A 27826-nucleotide genomic window follows, 5' to 3' on the forward strand; every position below is an offset into this window, starting at 1 on the left:
AGTGATACCAATACAAGCCAAAGTACACTATCAGAGCCAACCTTCAAATTCAGTAGTTGAATTTTGGACATCATATATTAATCATCTCCGAGTTTCCCCGAGGAGAGCATTTCACACACAGTAAGTTGACACGAAACCGTGAAACTCGGCCACTGTCCGCGTGTCAGCCATCAATGATCATTAACACGCTCCTTGTTGTTGTGCGTTCAAGTGTGAAGTGCAGCATGTCCGAGGGTGGACGCTGCGTTGTGACGGCGAGGAGGAGGAACTTCGACAGGAACGACACGCTCAATGAGCTCATAAAAGGTCGTCTTGAGCAAGAACATCTAGTGGCCGTACTGGAGCAACGCGCACAGGTGGCTCCCCAATCTCTGCTTAACCCTTAGATCAGTACTTCTCAAATAGTGGGGCGCGCCCCCCTGGGGGGGCGCAGAGCGATGCCAGGGGGGGCGCATGTGTCCTCGGGGAACATGCTTTTTTCTTTTTTTCTTTTTTTTTTTTTGCCGGACTGGAATAAAGTGTACTTGCACATCCACTCAGTGGGTGGCAGTGGCGCTCTCATTTTCAGAGTGCGTGCAGTATTTTGGAACTAAGGAAGGGCACTCAGCACACAGAAAACAGATATGAAGAGCAGTGCGCCGCCGCCGTTTTCGAAAGCCGTTTTCCGACCGGACTCACTCACGCAGCGACCCACTGTCTTGTCCAGTTCTCACGTCGCCGCCCGAGAAGTGCCATTTTCGGCTTGGGATCGTCACGACGACCGCCCTCACCTACGGTTCTACCTCGGCCGCCGAGAATGCGCTTTTTTCGTGCCGTTTGCCTTTTAGCTTTGACTTTTAATACAGTGGGGTGATGAGGAAAGACTACTGTTTACTGTGTCTGAAAATAATTATAGCGGACTGCCAGAAGCCAAATCAATTAAGACGCCACTTAAAGACATTCGACCCCAATCTCATTGATAAGCCGCTTGATTGTTTTTCAGCGAAAACGTGTCGAATGTTGCCAACAATAGTCCTGCTTTGTCAGTGTTATATCAGTAAACCAGTGAGCATTGTTAGCATGCTCATTGCAAAATGACTCCACACCATTGCAAAGGAGGTAATACTGAGTGTGAGCAGCAAAAATAAAAACTGTCCTTCTGTCCAAGGACACTCTTTTTTTTCCTTTATTCATTTTTGTTTTTTCGGACAAATTTTTTGGCATATTGTCCTCATGAGTAAATGTTTCTAATCAATTTGAATTTGTTATTATTTACGGATTTTATTACATTTTATTTTTCTGTATCAAATGGTCAAAAATACTTTGAGTGTATTTTTACAGTTTGAATGTGACTTTTTTTTTAAAATTCAGGCAAATTGATGCACGTCAAGTCTTCTCTGTTACAAACAAAACAATGTTAAAAAAGTTATACTTTATTATAAGTTCATCTGTTACTTTTTTTCTTTATTAGAAAAAAAGGACACAATGTTAGGCAGATGCGTATTTATAATAGTAATTTTATAGACGAATAATACTATTTACAGTGGCGGCGGAGAGTTTGGGGGGGCGCGAAACATTTACGTCTTGCTTGGGGGGGGCGTAACAGAAAATAATTGAGAAGCACTGCCTTAGATGCATTAGTGCAGGGGTCGGGAACCTTTTCGGCTGAGACAGCAATCAACACCACATATTTTTAAATGTAATTCTGTGAGAGCTACGGAAGCATATTGCATTCACATGAAAAATTTTTTAAATGGGGGGCTGTTTTTTGAAAAAAAATTTTCAACTCTCCGTTTTTCTGACATTTATTTTTGGGGCTATTTTTTGAATTAATTTTTTTTTCAACCCTCCGTTTTTCTGAGTAATTTATTTTTAAGGTCGTTTTTTTTAATTAATTTTTTTCCCAACTTCGTTTTTCTGAGTCATTTATTTTTGGGTTTGTTTTTTGAATTAATTTTTTTCCCAACTTTGTTTTTCAAAATAATTTATTTTGGGGGTTGTTTTTTTAATTAATTTGTGTTTTTCCAACCTTGTTTTTCAAAATAATTTATTTTCGGGTTTGTTTTTTGAATTATTTTGTGTTTTTCCAACCTTGTTTTTCAAAATAATTTATTTTTGGGTTTGTTTTTTGAATTAATGTTTTTCTTGGTAGCCATTAGCATTAGCCAAGCTCAGGAAAAAATATTTATTTGAAAAACGACCCTTTGAAGGTCTCGCGAGAGGTGTCTTCCAGTATTGAACTTGCAGGACAGAGTTCGCGCGAGACTTCCAAGTGCTTGAATTTTGAATAAATATTTTTTCCTCGGGAGCCAAGCTCAGGAAAAAAAAAATTAATTCAAAAAAACAAACTCAAAAATACATTATTTTGAAAAACAAAGTTGGAAAAAAATTAATTCAAAAAACAAACCCAAAAATAAATTATTTTGAAAAACAAAGTTGGAAAAACACAAAATAATTCAAAAAACAAACCCGAAAATACAACCCCAGAATGGAACCGCAATGGTGCTATTTGTTTTGTGCTAGGTTTGTCCTCATGTGTGCTGCAAAAAAATTCGTTTGTGCTAGTAAATATTTTGTTTATTGATTTACTTTAAAAAAATGTCCTCAACATCAGAGGGCAGCACCCCACTTCCCGCTTCACTGATAACAAAATTCACAAAATGACAAAAGTAACCTTGTGCCTTTCGTTTCCCTATGTAGACGTTGGAGTGTTTGCAACGATGTGAAGATGAGCTACTTAATAAAGTGAAGACAGCCAAGAAATTACTCACAAACCTTGTTAATTCTCCAAAGGTACATTAGATGATAACTTCACAAACACTTTACATAAGACCTCATGATGACGCTCAATATCAATATCCCCCCCAAAAATTTGTGGAGTTCACACCTGGGTGTTTTCTCAAATCATGACATATTCGTTAGGCATTAAGGCAGGTAAATTATCATGAACTCTAAGGCTAGAGCACAAAGGAATGTTTTTATTGGGGACTCAAATCCCTTGAAACGTATCTATTACTGTAATGAAATTTGAATACCATTTCCCCCAAGTACATTTAGCATTTCCTACATGAAATTTAAAGCAACACTAGGTAACTTTTTAACCTTTATAAAATATTTTCATAACATTTGTGATGTCGACTTACAACTAGTTGAATGACACCTCTTTTATATCTGGAGGGGGTCTGTATCACTTTCACCGGCACTAATTAACTTTGAGGAGGGTGGCAGGAACTCTGCCACACAAAAAACTACAAATGTGCTGACTGCTTTACGGGATGGCCATACTAAGCCACACGGTCGCTAACCATCATATGTTATCATTAGCCACAATTGGATTCTTTACCATATTACCAGTGTTGTTAATAACGGCGTTACAATATAACGGCGTTACTAACGGCGTTTTTTTTTTCAGTAGTGGGTAATCTAATTAATTACTTTTCTTATCTTGGCAACGCCGTTACCGTTTCTGAGGACGGAAAGGCATGCATTACTATGCGTTATTATATTGGTCGAAAAGTCTGAGGGAGACGGACGGACTCACCGAGACGACAGAGCAGAGCAGGAGTGGGGAGGAGGCAAGAAAGTTGTAACGCCGAGCAAACGCGATGCTAGGTAGAGGTAGCTCCAATAATACATGTTGTAGCCGATAGGCTACAAACTACGCCCAAATGTTATGGTAGATATGGTAGACATGGTAGATATCACATATAATGTATATACAGTGCCTTGCAAAAGTATTCGGCCCCCTTGAATCTTGCAACCTTTCGCCACATTTCAGGCTTCAAACCTAAAGATATGAAATTTAATTTTTTTGTCAAGAATCAACAACAAGTGGGACACAATCGTGAAGTGGAACAACATTTATTGGATAATTTAAACTTTTTTAACAAATAAAAAACTGAAAAGTGGGGCGTGCAATATTATTCGGCCCCTTTACTTTCAGTGCAGCAAACTCACTCCAGAAGTTCAGTGAGGATCTCTGAATGATCCAGTGTTGTCCTAAATGACCAATGATGATAAATAGAATCCAAATGTGTGTAATCAAGTCTCCGTATAAATGCACCTGCTCTGTGATAGTCTCAGGGTTCTGTTTAAAGTGCAGAGAGCATTATGAAAACCAAGGAACACACCAGGCAGGTCCCGAGATACTGTCGTGGAGAAGTTTAAAGCCGGATTTGGATTCAAAAAGATTTCCCAAGCTTTAACCATCTCAAGGAGCACTGTGCAAGCCATCATATTGACATGGAAGGAGCATCAGACCACTGCAAATCTACCAAGACCCGGCCGTCCTTCCAAACTTTCTTCTCAAACAAGGAGAAAACTGATCAGAGATGCAGCCAAGAGGCCCATGATCACTCTGGATGAACTGCAGAGATCTACAGCTGAGGTGGGAGAGTCTGTCCATAGGACAACAATCAGTCGTACACTGCACAAATCTGGCCTTTATGGAAGAGTGGCAAGAAGAAAGCCATTTCTCAAAGATATCCATAAAAAGTCTCGTTTAAAGTTTGCCACGAGCCACCTGGGAGACACAGCAAACATGTGGAAGAAGGTGCTCTGGTCAGATGAAACCAAAATTGAACTTTTTTGCCACAATGCAAAACGATATGTTTGGCGTAAAAGCAACACAAAACCTGTTGGTATCTGCACAAGACCTGAGACTGGGACGGAGATTTATCTTACAACAGGACAATGATCCAAAACATAAAGCCAAATCTACAATGGAATGCTTCAAAAATAAACGTATCCAGGTGTTAGAATGGCCAAGTCAAAGTCCAGACCTGAATCCAATTGAGAATCTGTGGAAAGAGCTGAAGACTGCTGTTCACAAACACTCTCCATCCAACCTCACTGAGCTCGAGCTGTTTTGCAAGGAAGAATGGGCAAGAATGTCAGTCTCTCGATGTGCAAAACTGATAGAAACATACCCCAAGCGACTTGCAGCTGTAATTGGAGCAAAAGGTGGCGCTACAAAGTATTAACGCAAGGGGGCCGAATAATAGTGCACGCCCCACTTTTCAGTTTTTTATTTGTTAAAAAAGTTTAAATTATCCAATAAATTTTGTTCCACTTCACGATTGTGTCCCACTTGTTGTTGATTCTTGACAAAAAATTAAAATTTTATATCTTTATGTTTGAAGCCTGAAATGTGGCGAAAGGTTGCAAAGTTCAAGGGGGCCGAATACTTTTGCAAGGCACTGTAAGTCTTGTTATTTCAAGAAATCTCATTGAGTAAAATCGATTTCAAGCGCTGTAGCAGTAGCAAAATTAGTGGAGTGTACCCCACCTCCACAACATTGACGTCTTTTTACATTACTTACAGTGGCTGCTGCTCGCAGGAAAAACTTGTAATAGCCCTCGTCTTTGAAGGGGGCGGGGTCAATTTAGCAGCCAATCAAACGTGCGTTTTAGGGAAAAAAATGGACTGGCACATTCATAGAGTGAAAAGGGGTCAATGTAAGTCTGAACATAATAAAAGTACTGTAATTCACTTAATAATGGTAGGATCTATTTTATCCTTACAATATATAGGAAGATAGGAAGGATATATAGGAAGAAATTACCTATATAACTGAAGTCATTATATAATGCAAATAAGGTTGCTTAAAAGTTGGTGGGGATAATATGAGCATCCTGAAAAGTTGGTCGTGTTATGTCCCTCCCGTCCCTATGCAAACGCCCTTGGGTTTTACTGTAAGTTACTGTCTTTTAAAGCCAAAATATCCCCTTGTGAAGGAACAAGCTGCAGATCAAAATGTTAAAAAAGCAGAGAAAGAAGCCAACGAGAAAGAAGTCGAGATGAAGATGCTTAAGGAAGAGTACACACAAATGCAGCACACAAAACAGGAGCTCCTTCTTCGCATGCAAAGTTATACAGTTCATCAGGACTACATGCAGCAGGTGGTAAAACTAACTCGGGTAAGGTAACAAAGTCACATGATTGCACAGCAACGTGAAGAGAATCGGTTATGTTATTTTAGTCTCTGACATGTTTGTGTATGTGAACAGTTTGAAGATGAAGCATCTCTAGCAGGTCATCTGGAGAATCTTCTTCGCATCAGGGAGCAGCTTTGTGAGAAGCAGAGGTTAGCAGAAGATCAGATGGACCAGCAGAGGAAAGCCCTGCTGACCTTTAACAGCCAGCATCACATGATGCTTCTGCAATGCAACAATCAGCTGGCACAGATGCACCGCAAACTGGATAGGGCCCATTCTGAAGCAGAACACTGGGTATTGAACCTAATGCCCATGAAAAGGAATCTTATGTTGAATGTTGTACCATAGTAATTGTTTTTCTGTCATTCCTTTACACAGGAGACAAAGTGGAAGCACATTCACAGCACTGCAGCCAAGGCAACGCTCTTACTGGGACAGATCAAGATGGCGACACTCAACCTCTACGAGTTGACGGGCGGTGACATGGAGGGAGAGAAAGGTGTCCCTCTGAATGACAATGACACACAACTGGACAAGGTAGGTACCCTGACGGAGCAACTACTGCAGCACATACAGTGTAACACAAAAGTGAGTACACCCCTCGCATTTCTGCAGATATAAGATATCTATTCATGGGACAACACTGACAAAATGACACTTTGACACAATGAAAAGTAGTCTGTGTGCAGCTTATATCATCGAGTTAATTTATTTTCCATTCAAAATAACTCAAAAATTAGCCATTAATATCCAAACCCCTGGCAACAAAAGTGACTACACCCCATAGAAGCTACGTACATCCCTAAATGTCCAAATTGAGTACTGCTTGTCATTTTCCCTCCAAAATGTCATGTGACTCGTTACAGGAGTGCTGTCAGCATTGCTGCAGAGATTGATGCATGGCTGTCACCCCAGGAGGAAGAGGCTTCCTCCTGGGGTGACAGCTATGCACACCAATTTGATGCAGAGTGCAGCGCAAACACGGCACTCCCCATACGCATAACACGCACTGCGCGTAGGGCACCAACTCTGCCTGAAGGGGCACAAAAAAAAAAAAAAAAATCAAGTTTGTAAAAAATCCTAAAAAATAGTAATTGTAATAATAACAACAATATATAGTATTTAAAATAAAACTTTGTAAAGCCTGATAAATGCAAGTAGTACAAATATAAGTAACATAGGCTCATTATTTACACAAAAAAAGAATCTCCTGTAAGGCCCTCTCGTCAGTCTACCTTTGCCCCCCCATTCCCTAGTGGTTTGCTCCATTATGCTTCAGTCGCAAATTTGGCAGAAGTTTTATTCTTGAAAGGAAATGTCATCGAAAAGAAAACAAGAGTCGGGGCGGAAAAAAAGAAGAGGAAAAAGCAGCGAGATGATGCCCGCGCATCACTTGCAGGTAAGAATGTTGTTGTTGTTGTTTTTTTTAAAACAATTGTTTATTTATTATCAGCTACGTTTACATGACTACAATAATCTGATAACTGGGAAAAACCATGTAATGACAATAATGAGATTTGACACATTTACGTGACGTGATAATCAGGAAAAAACTGGTTTACATGTTAAGTCAATAGTTCGATTTCTTTTCAAGTACATGATGTAAAACTCTTGGTCTCCGCATAGGCCTTCCTCCATGTTTACCAAAAACCCATGCTTGCTTGAAGTTGTCCCACTGAACCTCTTCAAATGCCTGTGTGGCGATTGCGTTACACAAGCTCGCTAACTGCAGAGTAGGCCCATAGGCTGAAAGCGAATCAGTTTGGCGTCCCTAAGGCCTCTCTAGCGACATCCATTTTTCCATTTGTACACATGCTCAGAGATGTAAAATAGCTGTGTTTATCAGATAAAGGATAGCGGATCATGCTCTTTACATGACCACTTGAATAATCTGGTAACTCCAGAAATCAGGTTATGAACGGTTTATTAGTGTGCACAACCAAAAAAAAACACTCCAAAACACTGTGGTGGAAATGATGTGACTTGCAAATTCATTGCACAATGAAAATTAAATGGAATGTTACGAGACATACCGGTAGTGGTTTTATGCAACGACTATGTTGATACCGAAATTTTTCCATTAGTAAGAAGCCGTAGTCATTTTCGAGAGGTTCAGAGGCCAAGAGCGACATCTACTGGTGAAACTAATTAGTAAAAAAAAAAAAAAAAACAATCTTAAAGCTACAGTGCCTTGCAAAAGTATTCGGCCCCCTTGAATCTCGCAACCTTTCGCCACATTTAAGGCTTCAAACATAAAGATATGAAATTTAATTTTTTTGTCAAGAATCAACAACAAGTGGGACACAATCGTGAAGTGGAACAACATTTATTGGATAATTTAAACTTTTTTAACAAATAAAAAACTGAAAAGTGGGGCGTGCAATATTATTCGGCCCCTTTACTTTCAGTGCAGCAAACTCACTCCAGAAGTTCAGTGAGGATCTCTGAATGATCCAATGTTGTCCTAAATGACCGATGATGATAAATAGAATCCACCTGTGTGTAATCAAGTCTCCGTATAAATGCACTTGCTCTGTGATAGTCTCAGGGTTCTGTTTAAAGTGCAGAGAGCATTATGAAAACCAAGGAACACACCAGGCAGGTCCTAGATACTGTTGTGGAGAAGTTTAAAGCCGGATTTGGATACAAAAAGATTTCCCAAGCTTCAAACATCTCAAGGAGCACTGTGCAAGCCATCATATTGAAATGGAAGGAGCATCAGACCACTGCAAATCTACCAAGACCCGGCCTTCCTTCCAAACGTTCTTCTCAAACAAGGAGAAAACTGATCAGAGATGCAGCCAAGAGGCCCATGATCACTCTGGATGAACTGCAGAGATCTACAGCTGAGGTGGGAGAGTGTCCATAGGACAACAATCAGTCGTACACTGCACAAATCTGGCCTTTATGGAAGAGTGGCAAGAAGAAAGCCATTTCTCAAAGATATCCATAAAAAGTCTTGTTTAAAGTTTGCCACAAGCCACCTGGGAGACACACCAAACATGTGGAAGAAGGTGCTCTGGTCAGATGAAACCAAAATGGAACTTTTTGGCCACAATGCAAAACGATATGTTTGGCGTAAAAGCAACACAGCTCATCACCCTGAACACACCATCCCCACTGTCAAACATGGTGGTGGCAGCATCATGGTTTGGGCCTGCTTTTCTTCAGCAGGGACAGGGAAGATGGTTAAAATTGACGGGAAGATCGATGCAGTCAAATACAGGAACATTCTGGAAGAAAATCTGTTGGTATCTGCACAAGACCTGAGACTGGGACGGAGATTTATCTTCCAACAGGACAATGATCCAAAACATAAAGCCAAATCTACAATGGAATGGTTCAAAAATAAACGTATCCAGGTGTTAGAATGACCAAGTCAAAGTCCAGACCTGAATCCAATCGAGAATCTGTGGAAAGAGCTGAAGACTGCTGTTCACAAACACTCTCCATCCAACCTCACTGAGCTCGAGCTGTTTTGCAAGGAAGAATGGGCAAGAATGTCAGTCTCTCGATGTGCAAAACTGATAGAAACATACCCCAAGCGACTTGCAGCTGTAATTGGAGCAAAAGGTGGCGCTACAAAGTATTAACGCAAGGGGGCCGAATAATATTGCACGCCCCACTTTTCAATTTTTTATTTGTTAAAAAAGTTTAAATTATCCAATAAATGTTGTTCCACTTCACGATTGTGTCCCACTTGTTGTTGATTCTTGACAAAAAAATTAAAATTTTATATCTTTATGTTTGAAGCCTGAAATGTGGCGAAAGGTTGCAAGGTTCAAGGGGGCCGAATACTTTTGCAAGGCACTGTATGTAGATTTCCCCTTTCATATTCATTGTTTCCACATTATGTCCAGACTGTTTATATAGTGCCCTATCCGTCCATGTATATAAAGGTATAATATTAAAGTTTTCATGTATCTGTGTTTTACATATGGGCCTGCATAATACTATAATTAATTTAGAAAATGTTTGTACCATGGTTCAAAAGAATATTTCACCTTATAATCCCTGAATGTTTTGTCTTGTATTGGTGGATGGGGGGATGGGGGGGCACCACAAAGCATTTATGCCTAGGGCACCAAAATAGCTAGTGCCGGCCCTGGTGCAGCGTATGGTCTGAGCACTAACAGGCTGACCCCCCCCACCTCTTCAATCTCTGCAGCAATGCTGACAGCACTCCTGTAACGAGTCACATGACATTTTGGAGGGAAAATGACAAGCAGTACTCAATTTGGACATTTAGGGATTTAGTTTCTAAGGGGTGTACTCACTTTTGTTGCCAGGGGTTTACATATTTGGAGTTATTTTGAGTGGAAAATAAATTAACTCTATTATATAAGCTGCACACAGACTACTTTTCAATGTGTCAAAGTGTCATTTTGTCTGTCTTGTCCCATGAAAAGATATACTTAAATATCTGCAGAAATGCGAGGGGTGTACTCACTTTTGTGATACACTGTAAGATCAACACATTCATTGTTCTGCCTTTTCTGTAGATCAGGATGTTCATACAGGACCACAAGGACATTGTCAGACAACATCAAAGTAGCTCACACAAGAATGATGCTGAGATGATCAAACATTACAGTATTTAATTTTGACTTGTTGTGTATTATTGCTTTTATTTCTTTAATTTCTAAATCTACTGTGTGCAAGATTTTTTGTATACTTATGAAATGGTGGATGCTACAGTATATGGAATCACATAAACTTGTTATGAAAAAAAATGTCACAATGTATGTATACTGTATCTAAAAAAAGACAATTCGCATTTAATTAGCAAATATGACTTCCAAAAATATCAAGATACAGCAAGGCATTTCCATAAAACAGGCATTTTCTGTTATTGTTTGAATCAAGTATGATCCCTCTAAACAAAAAAAATATACGTACGTCTGAAATAATCTTACCTACAAAATCTTATCAGATTGCTGAATTCTAAAGGAATCTAAGACTTTTGAGAGGTATATGTATACAGCAAAAGAAATTCAACATATTTCGAAGAAAAACCTAGAAACGCAAAAAAAATGATATCTGTAGTTTGCAGAGAAATACTTTTACAGATCTCTGGTACAAAGTTTAGATTGGGTGGATATCCACTTTTTGAGTTTTCAGGGTGAATTTAAAATGCTTAAGATTTTGTCTGTTTTTTGTCCTACATTATTAGAAAATTAACTCACAAACGGTAATAAAATATAATAAATATTAACCTGTCCGTGAGATTTATTCATGTTGAATGACTCCTGTCGCTGTATGACATTTAACCCTCCCTTCAGTTTCAAGCCATTAGGAGGATTGCTAGGCCCACACGAGATATGATTATTTTTTATAAATTTAGTGGCATAGACATATTTTGATAGCATTTAAGGGGCTGTTCTGGCTCCCTGTTTTTGTTACCCCCTACTCTACTTCTCTAATTGTAGCTTATCACCACATTTTACCTGCAGAGCCGAGAACGAAAAGTGGTATTCAGTATATGTCCAAATCGCTTTTGGCATATGGCAAAATGGCTTTTAGTATATGACATTTTTTTACATATGGCATTTTTTTTATATGGCAAAATGGCTTTTGGCATACGGTGGTTTTTTTGTTTTTTTGGGGGGGAATATGGCTTTTACAGCACATTGACACAAAACTGGCACCCAAGTAAGGTGATGCCGTTGACAGCCTTGAACGTCCAAATTTCCCATCCATTTTCAATGACAGAAAACTATTATAATGGTAAATGTATGGTCAAAAATCACACGTTTTTCTGCCATTTCAAATGAATGGGAAATTTGGACATGCATGGCCGTCAATTGCATGGACATGCATGTCCAGCTAAAATACAAAAAAAAAAAAAAAAAAAAAGCCATATGCCAAAAGCAATTTTGCCATATGCCCCCCCCCAAAAAAGTCATATGCCAAATGTTATTTTCCCATATACAAAAAAAAACTACCGTATGTCAAAAGCTATTTTGCCATATACCAAAAAAATGCTATAAACCGAAAAAAATGCCATATGCCAAAAGCTATTTTGTCATACGCCAAAAAATGGCATATACCCAAAAAATCCATATCATATTCCAAAATTCATTTTGCCATATACCCCCCAAAAATGCCGTATTCCAAAAGCCATTTTGCCATGTACCAAAAAAGACCATATGCCAAAATCCATTTTGCCATATACCAAAAAAAAGCCATATGCCAAAATCCATTTTGCTATATACCCCAAAAAAGGCCGTATTCCAAAAGCCATTTTGCCATGTACCAAAAACGACCATATGCCAAAATCCATTTTGCCATATACCAAAAAAAAAGCCATATGCCAAAATCCATTTTGCTATATACCCCAAAAAATGCCATATTCCAAAAGCCATTTTGCCAAATACCAAAAAAGCCATACGCCAAAATCCATTTTGCAATATACCCCCAAAAAATGCCGTATTCCAAAAGCCATTTTGCCATATGCCAAAAAAATGCCATATGCTAAAAGCCATTTTGCCACATGTCAAATACCACTTTTCGTTCTCGCTATCTCTTCATTTTAGGAGGCTGACGTTGGATCACTATTCAACAGTCCCATGTTGCCATCATGTGGTTGAACAAGGAAACAGCAACTGGTGGGTAATTTGTGTTCTAGTTTATCAATCCTCCGCTAAACAACTTTAATACAAGCTTACTTGGTAAATGTGAGGTGGAAAAACTTGGAAAAAGCTCAGACTTTCCTTTCTACTACAATTTTGTGTATATCTGCTGCTTGGCTTGTCTTTCACTGGGAAGAAAGGTCACTAAACCCTTTCATATAAAAAATATTTTTTTTTTTTCTACCCTTACAAGGCACTCATTTAACTCATCATGCTTATCTTTCAGTGTCATTGACAGCGCTCGACATCTAATCCCTTTTGACTGAGAGGGGCGAATGAACACAGATTGGATGTCTAGCACCGCCAATGGCATTGAAAGATCAGCATTCACGGCCAGTCCTCCCAGTTTAAATGAACTGGAAATCTATCACCGTTAATGACATGTAATGAATTAAACACTATGACAAAAAACTACTTTAGCGTGTACATCCATTTTTAGTCATTTAAGTAGCTTTTAATAACATTATATAAACTCAGAAAACTATTACAGTAAAATACTGTAATATAAAATATACTATATGTAATTAATCATTTCAATGATACATATAATATGTAAGTTGTCCTCTGTAGTGACCACTGTCCCTGAAAGGGGTATTACTATAGTACAAGGTATAGGTTGACCGCATAAACCAACCAAAAAGTGTAAATATACACTAGATAAAAATGCTTGTTTTTTTCCCACTGTCTGGACTCAGACTAAACTTTTCCTGCTTTAGGTCAGTTAAGATTACCAAAATCATTTCCATTTGCTTTATAGCTAGTTTAATGAAAAGGGTTTATAAAGCAGACTTTTCCTTGCTTCAAAACTAAAGCAGGAAAAGTTGAGTGGCATTCGATGACATTAAAATCTGGACTATTTCTTCTTCTTGCCTTTGCCTTTACCTTTGCCCTTGCCCTTGGCTTTCTTTTTGCCCTTACTACTAGGTATGATGGGGTTAGCGAGTAACATCTTACGAGTACAGTAGCCCCTCCACCATGATTGACAATAGAGAGCAACCTTGAGCTTGCACTCAGAAACTCTTTTCTCATCTGCAATCCGCCGCCTCTCCATGATGTGGTCATATTCCTTCTCCAGGTCTGCGTAAGGCTCCTCCAACCTTTTACGTTCCCCCTCTTCCCTCTCGACATCGATCTGACATAACTCCAGTTCAGTCTGAGAGACAAAGACAGTGAAGTGGATTAAATCACTTTGTGGATTGTCACAATTTCATATCCAGTTCTAGATTTTTTTTTTAGATTATGTCTCTATAAGAGGAAATGCATCTATGATTGAAATTTCAGATTTCTACCTATTTTCTAAGTGGGTGAACTTGCAAAATCACAAGGGGTGCAAATACTTCTGCTCACTGTACATTATTAAAGGGATCCTCTATTCTTAAGACATAAATGTTAGTATGAGTTATAATAATTTGATATTAAAACCCCTCTTAATGTTTTTGTTTTAATAAAGTTTATAAAATTATTTTCGGTGATAGGTCGCCATTCTTGTTACGTCGCAATGCGTGACGTCACTGGTCCCGTTGGCGAAATTCCAGCGCGTCACTCGTTAGCTTTCCCAACATGTCGTCAGTTCTACCCTTCCTATTTGAACCAGATCTGAAAAGTGAAGAGCAGGACAGCACTGTCGGTCGTTCAAAAGACGAGCTTCAGGGAAAAATGCGTGCAGCAAATACCTGATAAGACAAAAGTTGGGCAAAACTGGTGATGCGAGAGAGTCCTGTTGTGAACTCCGGTTGGGAGCGAGAGTGCATGCTGTTGGGATTCGGGAACTCCGGTTTTATTAGCAGATATTCAAGGTAAGCATATTGCATTTTCAAACGTTTTCCCAATATAATTATGTAGATTGTTAGCATCCAGAGCTGTCGTGTGCTTTACATACAGTACAGGCCAAAGAGCACACCTTGTGTAATCCAGGTCGTGTACATTGTAACGCGTGGTAACTAGGATACGTGTATAAAAGTACCAGAAAGGAGAGAAGCTTCCACTTATGCACATTCATTCACAAAAAATAATATTTCCACCTTGACCACTCTTCACTCGGGAGCTCAGCAGTACGCAAACACGCATTGCCTGACGAACTCCAACATTGTTGTAAGGTCCACGTCAGAGTCACTGTCGTCACTGTAGCGTGCCATAGTGCATTAATTATTTAGTATGATTTGGGGAAAACTCCCACGAAGAATAGTCAACAAAAAAGATAGCTATACTAATCCAAATCCACGTTTTTTACTCACTCGAAGATCCAGGAATTAGACCGATCCCATTGCAATATCGCAGCCGCGATTAGGCCGTCGATTCCACAAAAGAGACTGATCCGAAAAGCCGCTGTGGGACCGACGAATAACAATAAATGGACAGATCCAAAACCATTATTGCAGATGCGATGGGACCCTTACTTGACTGAGGATCCAGGAAAAATGTTCGGGCGCCAGTTGTAACGCGTGGTGGGTAGGATACATGCATACAGGGACCAAAAAGGGGGAGAAGCTTCCACTTATGCACATTTATTCAATAAAAATAATAATTCCACCTTGACCCCTCACTTCACTCCCCTTTATTCCATTTGACTGGAAATTGCATCCAAAAGCAGCACATCGTGGCATTTTACTTCGCGAGTTTATAAGCAATTGTTGAACACGCTACACATTTGGAAAGATACCAATTACGTCATCACTGCGAGCCCGGAAACCATGGTGCCAACTAACGGTCAAAATATGGACTAAATATTATGAAATATTGCCATTGATTTAACATTTTATGAGTTTATAACAACATTTTTTAGTACAAGAGAACAATTGTGGTTTATTAGAGCCTACATGTATTTAAATCAGAGGATCACTTTAATAATATAATACTTGCTAACATTTCTTGTTTTTTTGATGACCAAAAATGCTCTTTCGTATTAACTTGCTATACTATACATTGGGTTAAACTTCTTAACTGTTAACAAAAATAATAATTCCCAAAAGTAGTCACTTGCTCTATAAAAGGCTAAAGAGCTTAAGTGTCAGCTTTTGAATAGCTGTCCACTGTAGTAACTAATATCCATCAAAGGGTGAAGTAACAAAAAAAGAAAAAACTCAAAAGTTTGTACCTGGTGTTCTTCTATTTCATCGTCAAACTTTTGGAGCAAGTACTCAATTTCCATTTCCACATTTTCATTTATCTGCCAAAGAAGGAAAAACAGGAGGTTCATATAATCCCAGCCACATAAATGATGTCATAAGAAGCTATAAAAGTGCACACCTCTTGGAGTGTTTTCTCCCCCTCTCTGAATTTAAGTGTCGAAGTGTGGATTCGGATGTTGAGTCGGTCTATTTCCTGCTGGATGCTGGTTTGCTTCTCTTGCGACGCCTTGATGATGGACTGGCATTGTTCATCAGCGAGAAGCTGCCAGTCAACTGGTTCTATCTGGTTCTCCTTAAGAAGACGCTCCAAAGTTTGGATGTCATCTGTCTTCTCGGAAATCTAAGAATCCAATCCAAGAGTTGGGAGAGGTCACACAAGTGCTCTGAGTCACGGTATTTTATTGCTATTTCCAACAAGGGATGAATAAACAGTGGACATGCCCCTGTTAAAATACTTTTCTTGCCAAAGTAATGTGGCAGTTTATATTCTTACATAAAAATGCATGTGATGAGACACTAATGCTATCTTACAGAACATTGTTTCTATGACAGTATTGTATCTTTTCTGGAGTGGAAATCATTTTCATTTCGGTATTCACCACCCTTCTACAGTATCTTCTAAAAGTATCTGAACCTTTTGGAATTTCTCACATTTCTGCATAAAATCACCATCAAATGTGATCTTTTTGTCAAAATCACATAGATGAAAAAAAACGGTGTCTGCTTTAACTAAAACCACCCAAACATTTATAGGTTTTCAAATTTCAATGAGGATAGCATGCAAACCATGACAGAAGCGGGAAAAATAAGTGAACCCTCTACGTAAGGAGAGTTAAAGAGCAATTGAAACCAATTTTTCCAAAACAATTTAAGTCAAGTGTGTGCCCAATCACTGATGAGTGGCTTAAAGCTGCCCTGCCCACTATAAAACACACACCTGGTAAGAAATGTCTTGATGAGAAGCATTGTCTGATGTGCATCATGGCTTGGTCAAAAGAGCTGCCTGAAGACCTGCGATCAAGGATTGTTGACTTGTATAAAGCTGGGAAAGGATACAAAACCATCTCTAAAACTCTGGATGTTCATTAATCGTCAGAAAAGTTGTCTACAAATGGAGAGAGTTTGTTGCTTCTCTCCCAGGGAGGTCCCGTCCACCAAAGATGACGCCAAGAGTTCAGCGCAGAATAATCAGAGAGGTAAAAAAAGAATCCTAGAATGTCTGCTAAAGACTTACAGAAACCACTGGCACAGTCTAACATCTATGTGGACACATCAACTTATGTAAAACTATGCCCAAGAATGGTGTTCATGAGAGGACTCCACGAAGAAAGCCACTGCTGTCGGAAATAAAACAACAACAAAAAAAACACTGTTGCTCGTTTAATGTTCGCAAAACGGCAGTTGGACACTCCACAGAAGTTTTGGCAAAATATTTTGTTGACTGATGAAACCAAAGTTGAATTGTTTGGGAGTAACACACAATGTCATGTGTGGAGGAAATATGGACCAGCTTACTAGCATCAACACCTATTCCCCACTGTGAAGCTTTATGGAGGGAGCATCATGATTTGGGGCTGTTTTGCTCCCTCAGGACCTGGACAAATTGTAATCATTATTGGAAGAATGAATTCAAAAGTTTATTAGGATGTTTTGCAGGAAAACCTGAGGCCGTCTATCAAACAGTTGAAACTAAAAAGAGGATGGATGCTGCAACAAGACAATGATCCAAAACACAGAAGTAAATCAACTTCAGATTGGTTTAAGAATATCAAAATACATGTTCTGGAGTGGCCAAGTCAGTCTTAAACCCCATTGAGATACTTTGGCATGACTTAAAGACAGCGATTCATGCCAGATCTCCCAGGAACCTGACTGAACTACATCAGTTTGGTAGAGAAGAATTGGCCAAGATCTGCAGAAACAGGAATCTGGTTGAAGTTACTGCAGCCAAAGGGGGGCACAAAAAATTGAATGTGATGGTACTTATTTCCCCCCCTTCTGTCATTGTTTGCTTACTATCCTCATTAAAAAATGAAAACCTATAAATGTTTGGGTGGTTTTAGTTAAAACAGACGTTTTTTTTCATCTGTGTGATTTTGATAAAGATTAGCTCACATTTGATGGTGACTTTATTCAAAAATGTGAGAAATTCCAAAAGGTTCAGATACTTTTTCATACCACCGTACATTACATTTTGGCAACACGGAAGATGTGATTATACAACGTCTCACCTCCACATCTTTTTGTATGATAGCTGCTGCCGTTTCTTCTAGTTTGACTATAAGTTCCGTGTCAGGTGACACGGTCTCAAGGGCTAACATAATTTCCTCTTCTGGGGTGGTCTGCAACCTTTCCATCATATGCACATGAAATTTCTTCAGTCCCACTACGAGTGTGGACTCCATCTCCCCGACGTCAATGCTAACCTCTGGTCTCAAACCCAAAAGGGTGTCAGGGTGGCTGCGGAAAAACCGGAGCAAGTCCCTGACAGAGTACTTGAATTCCCTCTCTAGCTGAGCCTTCCTTTTCCTTCTGGCACTTTCTTCTCCCGCCGGTCCACCAATGATCTCCTGGAAGTCATTGGAAGATTCCAGCCTTTCGCTTAACATTTGATGCGCAGCGAGAAGTCTGGTAAACTCCTCTTCTACATCACCACATGGACAAGCTAATTGGGAGAAGCCAGAAAGGGATGATACGATCTCTATTTGACTGATGCAGTTCTCCAGAATGTTTGAGACAGTCTGGGCCTCGGCAGAAAGAAGCCTCTGCTGTGGCACCTCATTGACGAGACCAGCTTCCCAGTCGTCGTCCTGCTGCAGACTGGGGGACAAGCGCGGTGGGCTATCCTTGTCTCTCTCCCTCTCCAGCAGCAGAACATCAGACATGCTGTCACTGATGGAGAAAAGAACCGGGATGTGAGACTGCTGATTTTGAATAATGGGATCAGTGTTGTTTTCATCAACGATGACGAGAACGAAACTAATTCGTCAATGAACACTTTTTTCATGACGAAGACGAGACGATAACAATCTATAAGTGTGTTTTGGGAGACTAAAACATAATGAGACCAATCCAGTTTTCATCTGACGAGAACAAGATGAAAATGCGCAATGGTTTCTGTTACCGTAATTTTCGCACTATAAGGCGCAACTGACTATAAGCCGCCGCACACCAAATTTGACATGAAAACGACATTTGTTCACAGATAAGCCGCACTCTACTATAAGCCGCAGCCTTCCTCACTGTATTATGGGATATTTACAAAAGATATTAACCGATAACACTTTATTTGACAGCGGCATCTTAAGGCTGTCTAAGACCAAATGTACCACCATGAAGCTTCGAACCAATTGGCTGCAAAGCGTAACGAATTAATAATTAATAAAAGAAGCCTCATTTGGCAATCACTGTTCCCTTGGAGGAGACAGTCAACTTCTGCTACCACCTGCTGTCAACACTGTTGTCATCCAACATGCCTCTTAGCATGCATTCCAGCCCTACAGATATAAATAATAGTCAAAATGCATGTACTGTTCAAATTATTTCTTCAGTTACTGTTCCAGTTGTTTCATTAATTGCTTGTTACACGTTATTTGACAGTGGCGCCATAAGACTGTCATTAGACAATCATAATTATGACATGAGACTGTCATGAGCATTAATGAATGTTTATAGCAGATGTCTTTTAGTGTTATCCGGCAAATTCTCACATTTTGAATGGATGTAAAACATCCAAGATGGACACAAATGGAGTTAGTGACATAATTTGCCAGATGACACTTAATGACATCTGTCATAAGCATTTAGTAATGCCCATGATAGTGTCATGCAGGGGTCGCGTTAACCGAATATTTTCCGTCGTTGACCGTTTTTTTTAAAACGGTGACGGAAAAAACTGAAGTCCATCTGTCATTTTGACAGGTTGCAATTCACACCCCAGACCACAGGGTGGCGAGTGAGCATATTAATTAGCTATTGTCTCTCTTGATGCATGACGTCGTTGGCCTTACTCGGAAAAATGTCAAAGCAACTGAGTGTCCGAAGTTTATTCAAAAAGCCCCAAAACGACGATGGAGTTGATTAAAGAGGTGAAAAAAGAGGGACTGCACAAGCGGGCACGCAATACAAGTCCATGCGCACTTGGAGGAAGGTGTGAGACTGCGTTCAGGCAACACAGCAGGTGAACTATTAATTTCATTGTTCCATATGTAGCCTTCCTACTGGGGCCACAGTCAGCTGTTTTTGTCACTGCGGAGAAAAAGTTACATATTCATCTGCTTGATGTGTGATGGCACGGTGTGGATTCTCTGTTAAGCTTGTTCGGACAGAATATTAATTAAAAATGAATGAAAACTAAATATTATTGAATATGTCATTATTATCATTTTAAAAATTTAAGTGACGGGTAAAAATAGATTATGACCGGATTTTTATGACCCTGTCAGTCAAAATGACAGACAACGAAAAAGTCTAGCGCAACCTCTGGTGTCATGTTATAACTATGACGGTCTTATGATGCCACTGTCAAAAAAAAATGTGTTAACTATTAACCCAAATAAATCAACAAATAAGCCACACTGGACTATAAACTGCAGGATTTAAAATGAATGAAAAAAGTAGCGGCTTATAGTCCGAAAATTACGGTACATGTTCATAATGTATGACATTTTGTGTAGTTGGCCTGCATCGTAGCAGCGTCTGGTTGTGTCACTCGTGACGTTTTGCGCCCCGCCCCCGTCCCAACTCACCAGTGTGTCGTTCCAGTCTCCAGTCAGGCTCGCATACATGGTAAGATTTGTTTTTTTTGGCCAGAGAGAATATGCAATGTTGCTTTAGGCTTTAAAGGCCTGTGCTGAGTGATCATCACACATTAAATGTAACTCATAGCGTTAGCATTAAGCTAACGCTAACAGCGAGCATCCTCTAAACTGTGGGACAACTGTTTTTTTTTTCATACCGTTTGTGGCGTTCAGGTGTCTGTAATTAACTCATTCACTCGGCAGCAATTTTCACCAGAGAAACCCCCTTCGCTCTTGGCCGTTTTACTGGATTTTGACTGATTTTGCAAGCAAGGCCCACAGAAAATTTTGTTCTATTGCTATATAAACATTGAACCAGCCGAAAGAAAGATTAGACTTTCTTCTTTCAGCAGGAAAAAAAGTAAGTTCGTATCTTTTTCCATTCTTTAGATATCAGCATTAGAAAATAGCTTAGTTTGCGCAATTTTCCAATTTCTAATGAAAAAACAAGAGAAATTGAGCTTTTTGTAAAAGCATATATTTCAAACATAACTTTGACTTTAACACAGCTATTTTTTTCTTTTGTGACATCCCAAACATCTGAATAATGTTCCCCTTCTACAAAATAACAAACAACAAGACAAATAGAGCTTTGGATAGCAAAGTAACAATTTATTTACACATAACTAAACTATTGAACTGAGAGATGACGCTGTTGTGGCCGCGGCTGTATCGGCAGACGGGGTAAAAATTTTCCCTCATCACCGCCTCTCTGTCTCATCAAGATAGATTTTTTTTTAATCTTTCTTTTGTAGTGACCACTACCTCATAAAATAATTCACCTAGGGAACTTGTGCGGGGCATGTGCCTTGTGTTTAAATCGTTCTCCGCATTTTTCTCACGCTTCTTACTTCTTCCTGACTATTTCTCTTCATTCATTTCCTTTCGTGGTCCGATATGAGTTCTTACCAAATGCGCAACTGCCCTCCAGTGGCCAGTTTTATTGTTTTAAAATGGATTTTGAGCATTGTGCTTTGGAGCAAACTTGCATCAGAACCTAGAGATGTCTGTTGTGAAAAAAAAACGTAAAAGACGTATAAATACGTTTTTGGGACACTTAAACAATTAAAAATAGAACGTATTTATGCGTTTTAGGGAGCAAATGAGTTAATTGAAAATAATTTACTGTTTTCCTGCTGAGTGAGTACTATCATCAAGTTTGTGTTGTCCTTGTAGATGCTACAAGATCTGCTCATCTGTCAATGTTCAAATACATAGTTGAATAGAAATAGTTGGAAACCTTTATTTGTTATTTTTGGAGTTTTTTTGTTTTTAATTTTACAGACCCAAAAATGTTTCTTAAACATCAACTAAAACTAGACAAAATTAGTCTTGAGTTTTCGTCAACAAAAACTAGACGAAACAAATACATTTTGAGATTAACAAAATATGACCAAGACAAGTATTATCATCTAAAAGATTAAGACTGAGACGAAAATGAAAAGGGCTGCCAAAAACAACACTGAATGGGATATGACAACACATTGTTAGCCTCTACTTTATAACAAAATAAATATCGATTGTGAACGAAGTTATCATCTTACTTGAAATTGATTTTTCTAAAAATTTAATGGATCCGCCCCAACATCATAGGCGGAGTTTGATTTTTGTAGGGAGGGGCAAAACATGTTGATGACCCCGAAACGCAGTGTCAGGAATAAATGTAACATTTACAGTTGTGGTCAAACGTTTACATACACTTGTGAAGAACATAATGTCATGGCTCTCTTGAGTTTCCAGTTATTTCTACAACTCTGATTTTTCTCTCATAGAGTGATTGGAACAGATACTTCTTTGTCACAAAAAATATTCATGAAGTTTGGTTCTTTTATGACTTTATTATGGGTGAAAAGAAAAAAGTGATCAAATCTGCTGGGTCAAAAATATACATACAGCAGCGCTAATATTTGGTAACATGTCCCTTGGCCATTTTCACTTCAATTAGGCGCTTTTGGTAGCCATCCACAAGCTTCTGGTTGAATCTTTGACCACTCCTCTTGACAGAATTGGTGCAGTTCAGTTAAATTTGATGGCTTTCTGACATGGACTTGTTTCTTCAGCATTGTCCACAAGTTCTCAATGGGGTTTAAGTCAGGACTTTGGGAGGGCCATTCGAAAACCTTAATTCTAGCCTGATTTAGCCATTCCATTACCACTTTTGATGTGTGTTTGGGGTCATTGTCCTGTTGGAACACCCAACTGTGCCCAAGACCCAATCTTCGGGCTGATGACGTTAGGTTATCTTGAAGAATTTGAAGGTAATCCTCCTTCTTCATTATACCATTTACTCTCTGTAAAGCACCAGTTCCATTGGCAGCAAAACAGACCCACAGCATAATACTACCACCACCACCGTGCTTGACGGTAGGCATGGTGTACTTGGGGTTAAAGGCCTCACCTTTTCTCCTCCAAACATATTGCTGGGCATTGTGGCCAAACAGCTCGATTTTTGTTTAGTCTGACCACAGAACTTTCCTCCAGAGGGTCTTATCTTTGTCCATGTGATCAGCAGCAAACTTCAGTCGAGCCTTAAGGTGCCGCTTTTGGAGCAAGGGCTTCCTTCTTGCACGGCAGCCTCTAAATTCATGGAGATGCAAAACACGCTTGACTGTGGACACTGACACCTGTGTTCCAGCAGCTTCTAATTCTTGGCAGATCTGCTTTTTGTTGATTCTCGGTTGAATCTTCACCCTCCTGAGCAATTTTCTCTCAGCAGCAGGTGATAGCTTGCGTTTTCTTCCTGATCGTGGCAGTGACAAAACAGTGCCATGCACTTTATACTTACAAACAATTGTTTGCACTGTTGCTCTTGGGACCTGCAGCTGCTTTGAAATGGCTCCAAGTGACTTTCCTGACTTGTTCAAGTCAATGATTCGCTTTTTCAGATCCATGTATGTATATTTTTGACCCAGCAGATTTGATCACTTTTTCTGTTAACCGATAATAAAGTCATAAAAGAACCAAACTTCATGAATGTTTTTTGTGACAAAGAAGTATCTGTTCCAATCACTCTATCGGAGAAAAATCTGAGTTGTAGAAATAACTGGAAACTCAAGAGAGCCATGACATTATGTTCTTCACAAGTGTATGTAAACTTTTAACCACAACTGTATACTGTAGTATATCTTGACACTGTTCGTATTCAATCCTTGGGTCATGCGCAGTTGTTGTTGAAGCTTTTGAAAGCTGAGGTTAAAAAAAAATATTGTTATCTTTCTTGCCTCCTCAGGTGTAGTTTTGGCAAAGCAAAGCAAAGGACCGTCTCTAAGGTCACATGATCCGTTACAAAAATAAATTTGATCTATTATGAAATACTTTGTAGGAGTCTTGTTCATTTCATAATTTTTCTGGTTTGTTTTATTGCTTTACAACTTTTATAGACAACATTGTAAGGCTAGGCCTTTAGTCTAAAGGGGAAATTCAGAATTTTTGACATTAGGAATAATCTTCAAGTTAGTGGGGGTTTAATTATTCGGTGGAGTTGATTTCAACAAATTCCATGCAGTTTGTCAGTTATTTGTTAGTTTCAGGGCTCCGGAGTGGCTATGCTAGCGCGAGTCAATGGTGCCTGCTTAGAATGCCAATAAAAAAAAAAAATGATATCAACAGATCTAACATGGTCAAGTAAATACAAAATGCAGATCATTGTTCGAAATAACCAACAATGTCACACCAAACTGCCGTAATTCATTTCATTCTGCAGGACTATTTTTTTTAGATGCGTAATGCAACCAAAATAGAGAGGAGTGCTTCGGCCACTCGTGCTCAGTCTGCTGGGAGTCCCTTTTGCCCCCCCCCCCAAAAAAAAACAGCGGTGAGAAAAACAAATGTGATATCACTCTGCCCTGTTTGCCAAGACAGCCTGTTCCCTTCAGAGCTGCCCAATTACAAATGTTGCTGTTCATACTACAATTATCGATATGCAATGATAAGTTTTGATAACTTTATCCTGAAAACAAAGCCAACATTGTTGATTGCATGGGTCATCGGTGATTCTCATACATGCATGTTTTTTATTGGTATGCTAAGCAGGCACCGTTTACTTGCGCTAGCTTAGCCACTCCAAAGCCCTAAAACAAAAAAATAACTAACAAACTGCATGGAATTTGTTGAAATCAACTCCACCGACTAATTAAACACTCGCTAACTTGAGGATTAAAATGCCTATGACAGCAAAAAGCATGTTTATTTCATATTTTCCGCGGTATTTAATGCTCCTGAATGAAATGGACCGCTTGGATGTGTGTCAAAGCGATCGATATATTTATTTAGTTGTTTTTTTTCCCGCACCATGAAAATGAGCGACTTCCTGTTTTGACGAGGATTGCTAATGTGACGTCAGCGGGATAGTCATCGTCAGTATACAGCCAATGCTACAGTATGCAGAACGACTGCGGATTCAGCTGATTTTGCGGATTAATTTGTTTATTTTTCGCATCACGTCAGCCAAACGGCTGCAGAAAAATGTTGCTGCACCAGGGAGAGGCATGTGAGCCTTTTTGGGGTTTCAAAAGGTTCCCATTTACCGGCAGGTATTCACCAAAGCAAGCCCTACTACTGCGGGACCACTGGACTTACGAGGAAGTGAGTAAACTTTGTGTTTTGTATTATGTCAAATACTGGGATCATTTTAATACGGAGGTGGCTTGCATTTTGTTGTTGACATGCTCCATGTCCACTCGGCCGACGACCGGCGGCCTGTCGCACACCCCCCCTCCGGGAGAGCACTATACCTATTGCCCTTTGGTGTGCCCAGTGTTCTGTCAAATTTTCCACCCAATCAGAAATTGCAACTTTGTGTTAAAAATGGCCGGGTTTTACAAAGTAAACTCCACAAACTTTCTTTAAATAAAGAACTATTTATTTACGTTTGATCCTGGATGGGCATGTAGAAAAGCTCTCCTAGGCTCAGACACATTCTGCCATGTTAGCTGCACAACAACTGCTGCTGCTCTCCTATAACTCTCTCGCTGTTTACGTCTTCGCTGTGTCGTAAAGCACTATTTTGCCGTATTCGTGTTGACCATGTGGCAGCTACGCGCTCCTCCGACATCGGCCGGTTTGCTTCCCCGCAATCGTGCCCTCTGCCCTCAGCAGGGAACAACGAGCTCTAACATGCTCGCCACCGGCCGGGTTGCCGACCGGTGAAGACAATCGATAACCCCGCTACCGTGTGAAATGATCCGGGCTAGTTATGTGTTATTTATCGTTTCAAAGACTTTGAAACATTACTTGGTTCAGGTTAGCATGTTGGCTAGCTGTCACGCCTCTTGTTTTGTTTACATTCTCCGAAACCGGGGCAGGTAAATGACAAAAGCCCGACTAACTACAGTGGCATAAAATATCGTTTGGGAGGTGCGACAGTAAAGGTGAAGTAGACAGTTTTGACCATTACGGAGTAATTTTGCCATGTCGTACTGAATAAATGCATTTTTATTATTTCATATTCCATTTAGCACAGTGGTCTCAAACCGGTCCTCAAAGGGCCGCAGGGGGTACTGGATTTCATTCCAACCAAACGAGACAAATACCTTTTCACCAATCTGGTTTCTTACAAGTGTAATCAGTTGATTGCAATCAGGTGCTGCTTATGTTAGTAGAAACCTCATTGGTTGAACTGTTTGTGCTGGATCTGTTGGAACAAAAACCAGGACCCACTGCGGCCCTTTGTGGAGTCGGTTTGAGACCGCTGATTTAGCACAAGACTCTTATTTGTCATTACCATACCATTTATTTAGCTATTGGGGAAAAACACTTGGATAAAAAGAATATCCTGTAAAAATATTGGAGTAGAGAGACTGAAACAATTACATTTTGCGGATGTCTTCCTCCCATTTTCCGCCTTCTGAATAATTCCCCCTCAATGGGCTGTATAGTAAAAAAGATGAAACCATTCTCCTGCCGACGTCATCCTCCTCTTGGGGATGCTCGAGCCCCATAATGGTCGGCGTGGCTAACCGTCAGATTAAAAATCAAATTTCTTGTCATCTGCGCTTTGCTAAATTGTTGTGTATAGTTGAATCATCTCAAAATATGATTATAATTCACATATTAATGCTATTCAAGACTTTTTCTCTTCTCCTGTCATACGCACTTTAAATTAATTTATAGGAAAGTCAATTACATGCAATCACATTTTTAAGCAAGGGGGGGGGGGTCATTGCCCCATCTGCTCCCCTCAATATCCGCCTATGCCTAATTACACTGACGACGACGTAACCGTCCAGACGTGGTTTTTTTTTTTTTTAAATGCACTTTCCATACTTATTCTGCATTTACATGCAACCATTTTAAAATGGTTGCATGCATCCTGATCCATTCATTTAATTTATTAAAGTTAATAAGATTCTGTTCTGATTCTACTGGAAGAAATAGCACAATATCACTATTATGGTCTTGGTTAATTGGCAAATAATAATTTTTAAAATAATTTACCAAAGGAAAATATTTCATATGCACTGGCCAAGATTAAATAGAAAAATTTAGAAACTACAGTACTCTACTTACGTTGGCGTGTCAGCCGCGTTCATACTGTTGCTATGATACTATCAACAACAATGGCGGCTCCATGAAATTCTCAAAATGTTCATGTACAACCATATCATCTATTAATAGGCCCATTAAAATATGTATAGAAATAAAGTGTTTATTGTATTGGGGACTTTTATTTTGAAAACACAATGCGACAGCTTGCCGTGAGTCGCTGAAATTGTCGTAAAAAAAACCAAAACATTGCCACACCAAAAACCGACTTAGAATCAGAACTAGATTTAAATGCCCTACGTCCGTCAGCGTTGTTGCTTATGAGAAAATAGTCATAAAATAACTAAAAAGTTGGACTATTTTTCCAGCCTTCCGGATTCTGAAAATGCAGCGATGGACACAAGAGGACAGCTTCGGCTTGTGACACTTAGCCAATTGATTCCCTGACAGACGTCCCCTGCGTGCTAGGACACGACCAACGCTGTAAACAACAAAGAATTTTCCATACTTACTTGATATCCATTGCTTGTTTTCTCTCGGTAGTTGACTTGTTAGCTTCACGTTAGCGTTAGCTCCTTACCGCTGTGCACTTCTCCCGTGTACCCACATAGCTAGCTAGCTAGCTAGCTTTACAACTATATTTGCCTAATTATGTCGGGATACGTAATGATGTTTTATGTGTATTAAGAATGGAAGTCGACGACGATGACGTGCCTCTCATCCTCACATGGGACGATGCAAACAGCGGTCTACTTAATGAAGACCCAGAGAGGGGGGACGAGAGTGAGTACAGATATTTGTCTTCTTCACTTTTTGGACCCCAAATATAAATAATATTTTTCTAAATAGTAAAAATAACATGGAATGA

At 39.5% G+C, this 27826-nt stretch overlaps 3 protein-coding genes across 3 annotated transcripts in view; 2 read left to right on the top strand and 1 right to left on the bottom strand.

Moving 5' to 3' along the window:
• Positions 1–11102, top strand: LOC130913577 (coiled-coil domain-containing protein 42-like). The gene is made up of 7 exons (XM_057832279.1): positions 1–120; positions 212–356; positions 2680–2772; positions 5716–5898; positions 5989–6210; positions 6295–6453; positions 10419–11102. Exons 2-7 carry the CDS (start codon positions 225–227, stop codon positions 10515–10517), a joined length of 888 nt encoding a protein of 295 aa, XP_057688262.1. The 5' UTR covers positions 1–120; positions 212–224; the 3' UTR covers positions 10518–11102.
• Positions 10434–27705, bottom strand: LOC130913576 (dynein regulatory complex protein 10-like). The gene is made up of 5 exons (XM_057832278.1): positions 27471–27705; positions 17908–18568; positions 15795–16016; positions 15643–15714; positions 10434–13701 (listed from the first exon to the last, which is right to left on the bottom strand). The coding sequence occupies exons 1-5, from the start codon at positions 27479–27481 to the stop codon at positions 13402–13404; spliced, it is 1266 nt and encodes a 421-aa protein (XP_057688261.1). The 5' UTR covers positions 27482–27705; the 3' UTR covers positions 10434–13401.
• Positions 27199–27826, top strand: part of LOC130913575 (two pore channel protein 1-like) — a 44837-nt gene continuing 44209 nt past the window's right edge. Inside the window, exons 1-2 of the mRNA XM_057832277.1 lie at positions 27199–27441; positions 27647–27741. Coding sequence (XP_057688260.1) covers positions 27648–27741 — 94 coding nt within the window. The 5' untranslated portion in view covers positions 27199–27441; position 27647. The remainder of the gene's footprint in view (positions 27442–27646; positions 27742–27826) is intronic.

The sequence above is a fragment of the Corythoichthys intestinalis genome, chromosome 3 (assembly GCF_030265065.1).
Source record: "Corythoichthys intestinalis isolate RoL2023-P3 chromosome 3, ASM3026506v1, whole genome shotgun sequence".
Lineage (NCBI taxonomy): Eukaryota > Metazoa > Chordata > Actinopteri > Syngnathiformes > Syngnathidae > Corythoichthys > Corythoichthys intestinalis.